The sequence below is a fragment of the Chiloscyllium plagiosum genome, chromosome 18 (assembly GCF_004010195.1).
Source record: "Chiloscyllium plagiosum isolate BGI_BamShark_2017 chromosome 18, ASM401019v2, whole genome shotgun sequence".
Classification (NCBI taxonomy): domain Eukaryota; kingdom Metazoa; phylum Chordata; class Chondrichthyes; order Orectolobiformes; family Hemiscylliidae; genus Chiloscyllium; species Chiloscyllium plagiosum.
The window spans coordinates 36,918,951-36,926,177 of record NC_057727.1 but is presented as its reverse complement, the minus strand read 5'-3'; the positions used below and the strand labels follow the sequence as shown (position 1 = coordinate 36,926,177).

Below are 7,227 nucleotides of genomic sequence, written 5' to 3'. Positions count from 1 at the left end.
GATAGCCAGAGATTATTTCCCAGGGCAGAAATGACTAACACGAGGGGTCATAGTTTTAAGCTGGTTGGAGGAAAGTATAGAGGGGATGTCAGAGGCGGGTTCTTTACACAGAGAGTTGTGAGAGCATGGAATGCCTTGCCAGCAGCAGTTGTGGAAGCAAGATCATTGGGGACATTTAAGAGATTACTGGACATGCATATGGTCACAGAAATTTGAGGGTGCATACATAAGGATCAGTGGTCGGTACAACATCGTGGGCTGAAGGGCCTGTTCTGTGCTGTACTGTTCTATGTTCTATGTAAATTAGTCCATCAGTTTCCCATCCTTTAGTAAACCAAGTATCACTGCTGTGCTATTCATGACATAGAAGATCTTAGCTTGCTGACTGAAACAGTTTTGAGAGTGGAAGTCATTAATATCAGATGCTGGGGGTGTGTGAGAAGGGAAGTTTCCTCTTATGAAAAAGTGCACATGGAGTGCTTTGCATCATTGACACCTCTCCAAAGAGTTTACTCAATTAAATACTTTTAAAGTGTTTGAACGCAAACATGTGAGCCTTTATGTGACAGCAAAATTTCAGCAAAAGAGGTCTGAAGATCAATTAGTCAGTCAGTTAGTTGATGAGAGAAAAATGTTGAGCAAGGCATATCAGGGCACGACTGTGTCTGGCTGTTCAAAAATAGCATATGAGATAACACAGTACTTCTTTAGAGTTACATATAAGAGTCAGTGTAATTTAAGTATTCAAGTCCCAGTGTGAGATCTTGTCCACAGCTATTTGGAGACCATCAATGGAGCCAAAGTCAAACAATTGTTTCATGGTTTCTTTCACACAGGAGAGGAAAAGAAAGTCAACCTAAATCTGGTTATAACCATTTATGCCTTGAAATTCTATGGAGATTGTCCCAGTGCTATTGATGTAACTCGTTCGGTGAAATGGATGTTAACAGAAAATTCAGCTGTTCCTCTGGTTTAGATTAGATTAGATTACAGTGTGGAAACAGGCCCTTCGGCCCAACAAATCCACTCCGACCCGCCGAAGCGAAACCCACCCATACCCCTACATTTACCCCATACCTAACACTACGGGCAATTTAGTATGGCCAACTCACCTGGCCCTGCACATCTTTGGACTGTGGGAGGAAACCGGAGCACCCGGAGGAAACCCACACAGACACGGGGAGAACGTGCAAACTCCACACAGTCAGTCGCCTGAGGCGGGAATTGAACCCGGGTCTCAGGCGCTGTGAGGCAGCAATGCTAACCACTGTGCCACCGTGCCGCCCACCAGCAGTTGGTGTTCCAACTGCTTTCATTCTCAAGTTACTATGAAAGATCAGGAGCTCCATCATGAAGTTTCAGGACAAGAATTAGGTACTAGATAGATTCAACATACAGTTCAGATATGGAAAACCATCATGATTTCTACAGTCAACAGCAATCTTTGGAATTATTCTTAATTTATTTCTGACCAATAAATGCTTTCTTCTCAACTGGAAACCATTTAACTCTCTATTAAGGATAATATCTGTTTGTTGATTGGAAACAAAAACATGCATATTATTGGTAGGCAACTAGTAATAATTTGTACACAAAATTACAATTATTCAGTAAAATGCTTTGCCAGAATTACAGGTCACGGGGTAAATATATTTCCTTTTATCCTGAAAGGGAGTTAAAACAAGAGCACAGTTCAGCTTTGATCATAGTCCATTCATATTGTTATTGCAGGTCAAAATAGCATAGAACATAGAACAATACAGCATAGAACAGGCCCTTTGGCCCTCGATGTTGCGCTGACCTGTGAACTATTCTCAGCTCGTTCCCCTACGCTATCCCAAAATCATCCATGTGCTTATCTAAGGATTGTTTAAATCTCCCTAATGTGGCTGAGTTGACTACATTAGCAGGTAGGGCATTCCATGCCCTTACCACTCTCTGCATAAAGAACCTGTCTCTGACATCTGTCTTAAATCTATCACCCCTCAATTTGTAGCTATGCCCCCTTGTATACGCTGACGCCATCATCCTAGGAAAAAGACTTTCACTGTCTACCCTATCTAATCCTCTGATCATCTTGTATATCTCTATCATTGGGAAATTAAAGTGAAACAGGAAGTCAAAAGTGCATACTCATCATGAACTATGGTTGGTCCATCTCTGGTTGAGGCTTCTTCTTTTAGTACATTTATAAGTTCAAAGGTGCTGCTGAGAGGAGCATCTGGATTTGGCCATTTTGGACACTGAAAGTGACGTACCTCCAGCACATAATCATCCTGAAAGAAAAACATTATACCTTTAGAGTTTTTGCAAACTACTCTTCTATATTTTTTATTCCATTCATCGCCAGAAAGTATGTCAAAATTTGCTTGACAAAATGATTTATTTCCTATAGTCCCAAAAGATTATTCATGGCATATTTTTGACTTGAATTTGTTCCATAATTCCATGTCACTGAGGTTTTCCTCCAGGAGAGCAAAGGATTTCATGATTACAAACTGTACTGAGAGGCAAGTATTTCATAGACACTTTTTTATGTTTCGTTTGCAAACACATGATGTGTGACACATCCCACTCCACCGTCGAGCAAGGCTGCTGTGCTAAAACAGTGCACATCTCTTCTACTCCAAAACAATGTATTCATGAATGTATTATCTTTACAAACACATGCACTCTTACACTGTCCCCATCACAGTGCTGCCTGTTTGTTTTCTATTTGGTTTTACCAGATGGTGCTCAATATTGCAAGTATAAACTGTGGCCTCCCTCCAACACTGGTCATAGTCACTGTATTGTAAACACAAGTTCAAGATAATAAAGAGATTTTGGTCCCCTGTAACTTCTGTGAGTGTCACCTGATTATCTATTAAAGCATGTATGGATGAATTTTGAAGTACCCTACCAGCCAGTTAAAGGTAGTAGGAGGTTTAAAATCCAATTAGTCACCTTACAACCACTTCCTGCTTGCTCTCAGGCTGTCTCCACTCTTACAGATATTGAGTGGTCAGCCTACTTTGGGCCAATTGTGGGTCTTAAGTGGCCACTTATTGGCAGCTAATGGTTTTATCCTGTTGTTATTGGCATTTTACCTATTGAAGGGTAGGCTTATGCCATTCAGGAAGACCCAGCAGCATAGGCTTCATGAGCTACTATGGAGGATATCTGAGCCCACTGGGGGCACTTCCTGAGGTCATTTGTAACCCTCCCACTTGGGCCATTTGAATCTGACTTCCCACCTGTCTGAGAACCCCGACCTAACCAGGTTCCTCAAATTGTGAGCTGTCTGCAGATCGAGCTGTGGCCAGTGTCTAAATGATACTGCTGGACCAGAGCTGCTAATCATCTGAGGTGGACTTCCTACCAAGAGAGGAGCCGAGATCTCTCTCAAAGCAGTTAATGTTAATCCCAGCATGAAATTGCTGTGTAGCAGCCAATGACATCAAGGCTGGCTCCCCTCCCAGATTGTTTGATACATTGTGAGGGCACAGGGACCATAGTGCCCTGTAAAATCCAGCACATAATATCTGAAAGCTAAATTGCTTTATTGGTAAGACAACATGATCATTTTTTCCTTTATTTTTGAAAATGCAGATATTTTTAAAAGCTTTTTATATCAAAGTTTTCTACTGACTAAAAGTAGGGATTAAAAATAAATTGAAGAAAATATTGTTAGCATTCAAATAATAATAGTTCTGGCTGGCTTACCACATATAAATTTAGATTTTTAAATTAAAATGTGTACTTCAAGTAATTAACTCAAGGTGTGCTTAGAAGCATTTATTGAACTAGGACACGGGATTGAATGTGTGCAGTTGTTAGGTAAGACAGTCTAAACTGTTATTTTGTATAAATCTAGTTTAATTTGTAGTTGGCATAAAACTGAAATCCTTAGTCTAAATTTGTAGTGTCTACCTTAAGCTGGTTTTAAAAAGGTTTCCAGTGAAAGAACACCTTAATTAAAGATCAACTAAAATGGGATCCTCATTAGATGAGTCAGAGACACCTTTTGTTTTAAATGCTAACTCGCACTAAATCGGTGAGTATTATAGGCACTTGGATGCAACTTACATTAGAGTTCAAGAATTAAGTGATTAAGAGATATCAGGGAGGAAGGGAAATATGTGGTCTGTTATTTTTGCCTCTCCTAAATGTCTTCACCCTCAGGAATTGAGTCTTTTTGTTAAAGGAAACAAAGCCAATTATTTTGTGAGTATCTGGCAGATGAATTGAAAGTGTACTTTGCAATGATCTTTACGACAGAGGACACAAGTAACATCCTAGAAGCAGAGATGAATCAAGAAATGGAAGGGAGAGAGGATCTCAGGAAATGCACAATCATCAGAGAAGTGATACCCAAGTAAATTGTTGGAGCTGGAGGCTGACAAGTGCCTGGGTCCTAATGGACTTCATCCGACAGTCATAAAATAAGTGGCGAGTCAGATAGTTAATGATTTTGTTTTCATTTTCTAAAAGTCCCTTGATGTGGTACAGTCCCATTAGACTAGAACATAATGAACATGTATGTTTTATTCAAAAAGGTAGACAACAAGCAGGAAACTATAGACCCATTAGGTTAACATGTGTAATAAGGAAAATGTTAGAAGCTGTTAATGAAGAATTTATAGAAGGGTACTTGGGTAAATTTAAGGTAATCAGAGTCAATATGTTTTTGCAGTTCTTTGGGGAGGTAACCTGTTTGGATAAGCAGGAACAGGTGGATGTATTGCTGTTAGATTTCAGAATGCAATTGATAAGGTACCACATCAAAAGTTATTGCTGAAAGTAAAAGCTTGTTATTGAGGCAATGGCATATTGGCACAAATATAAGATTGGTTGGTTAACAGAAGCAGAGAATAGGCATAAATGGGTCTTTTTCAGGTTGGCAAGATGTAATAAGTGGTGTGCTGCATTGATCTGTCTAACACATTGTTCAGTTGGTATCAATATCAGTTCAGAGAAGATTTACCAGACTAATACATGGAATGGGGAAAGTTGTCTAATGGGGAAAGACTGGACAGGCTTTGCTTATATCCTCTGGAATTTAAAAGCAAATTGTTTGAAACATATAGGATCATGAGGGATATTGATAGGTGGATAGGGTGGGACTGTTTCCTCTTATGGAAGAATTTATAATTCAGGGTCACCATTTAAAAATTAGGGTTGCCCATGTTATTGAATGGTGGAGCAGCTCAGGGACTGAAAGGTGTACCCCTGCTCCTAATTTGTATATTTGTAATTATTTGAATAATTTCTAACCCAGACAGGCATCCTATTCTAAGGCATCATTCACTGCTCTATAATCAGACTGACTTTCAGACACTCAATCAGAATCTGAGAGATGTATTTGACTTACCTTTTAATGCTATTTTGTAATTAAATTACTAGGCAAGATGTATATCCACAATGAGGGAAGAGAATACGAATGGAGATTTTCCAATTTCAAAACGTACAAAAGTATTTTTAAAAATCACTTCAGCCAAAATTATGTGAACTCAGAACATTTTGCCTACCTGGGTTGCCTCCAGGATGAAATCATGGATGATAACTTGCTCTTCATTAGAGAGGCACAGTATATCTTTGCTAATAAGAGTTACAGTAAAGGCTTCACAATTCATGGATTCTTCACGGCTTGGCCAGTACACAGATTCATCCTCTGCCTGTTGGTAATGGACCATAGAGTTTAGCCATTTTACAATTATTTATATCTTGAATTCATTTTAGTTAACATGAGTAATCACAGAACTAGAGAGTGTGGTGCTGGAAAAGCACAGCAGGTCATGCAGCATCCGAGGAGCAGGAAAATTGATGTTTCGGGCAAAAGCCCTTCATATAGAATAGTCTAATCCATACATCAACATGTTATCATAATTATCATGCTACATTGGAAGGCACAAGTTATTAACAACCTCGACCCTCTGGCCCAGATGTAGAGATACTACAACTGTGCTACAGCAGCTGACAACAGGACCTATTACAAGCAAAGGAAAATTGGTCAATGTTTCTACAAATAATTGCCCTGGAGCAATTACAAGTTGAAAGTTCAGATCAACCGATTTTAAGGCCATTTTTTTCATACAGAGGGTGGATCATACATGGAATGAAGTTCCAGAGGAAGTGGTAGATGCAGGTACAGATACAACATTTGAAAGACATTCGGACACTTACAAGAATAGGAAAGGTTTTGAGGGATATAGGCCAAACACAGGCCTATGATTTAGTATGGGAAACTTGGCTGCCATGGACAAGTTTGACAGAAGGGTCAGTTTCCATGCTATATGATTTTATGACAGGGTCAAGCTTTAATTGTGATGCTGCTCCATGGCCAAAGTGAGAATGAATAAGGATGCAGTTGATGAAATATGTAGGAAGTTAACAGAAGAGAAGTTCTAAATTGGAGAAAAGCCAATTTTGACGGTATTAGGCAAGAACTTTTGAAAGGTGATTGGAGGCAGATGTTCGCAGGTAAAGGGACGGCTGGAAAATGGGAAGTCTTCAGAAATGAGATAACAAGAATTCAGAGAAAATATATTCCTGTCAGGGTGAAAGGGAAGGCTGGTAGGTATAGGGAACGCTGGATGACTAAAGAAATTGAGGGTTTGGTTAAGAAAAAGAAGGAAGCATATGTCAGGTATAGACAGGATAGATTGGTAAATCCTTAGAAGAGTATAAAGAAAGGAAGAGTATACTTAAGAGGAAAATCAGGAGGGCAAAACGGGGACATGAGATAGCTTTGGCAAATAGAATTAAGGAGAATCCAAAGGGTTTTTACAAATATATTAAGGACAAAAGGGTAACTAGGGAGAGAGTAGGGCCCCTCAAAGATCAGCAAGGCGGCTTGTGTGTGGAACCACAGAAAATGGGGAAGATACTAAATGAATATTTTGCATCAGTATTCACTGTGGAAAAGGATATGGAAGATATAGACTGTAGGGAAATAGATGACATCTTGCAAAATGTCCAGATTACAGAGGAGCAAGTGCTGGATGTCTTGAAACAGTTAAAGGTGGATAAATCCCCAGGACCTGATCAATATTTGTATCATCAATAGACACAGGTGAGGTGCCAGAAGACTGGAAGTTGGCAAACGTGGTGCCACTGTTTAAGAAGGGCGGTAAAGACAAGCTAGGGAACTATAGACTGGTGAGCCTGACCTCGGTGGTGGGCAAGTTGTAGGAAGGAATCCTGAGGGACAGGATGTACATGTATTTGGAAAGGCAAGGACTGATT

At 39.7% G+C, this 7,227-nt stretch overlaps 1 protein-coding gene across 1 annotated transcript in view; it reads right to left on the bottom strand.

Annotated features, from left to right (window-relative positions):
* Window positions 1–7,227, bottom strand: part of LOC122559046 (receptor-type tyrosine-protein phosphatase gamma-like) — a 644,852-nt gene that overhangs the window by 7,965 nt on the left and 629,660 nt on the right. The window contains exons 26-27 of the mRNA XM_043708214.1: window positions 5,511–5,657; window positions 2,134–2,276 (exon numbers count right to left, since the gene is read on the bottom strand). Of these exons, the coding sequence (XP_043564149.1) occupies window positions 2,134–2,276; window positions 5,511–5,657 (290 nt within the window). The remainder of the gene's footprint in view (window positions 1–2,133; window positions 2,277–5,510; window positions 5,658–7,227) is intronic.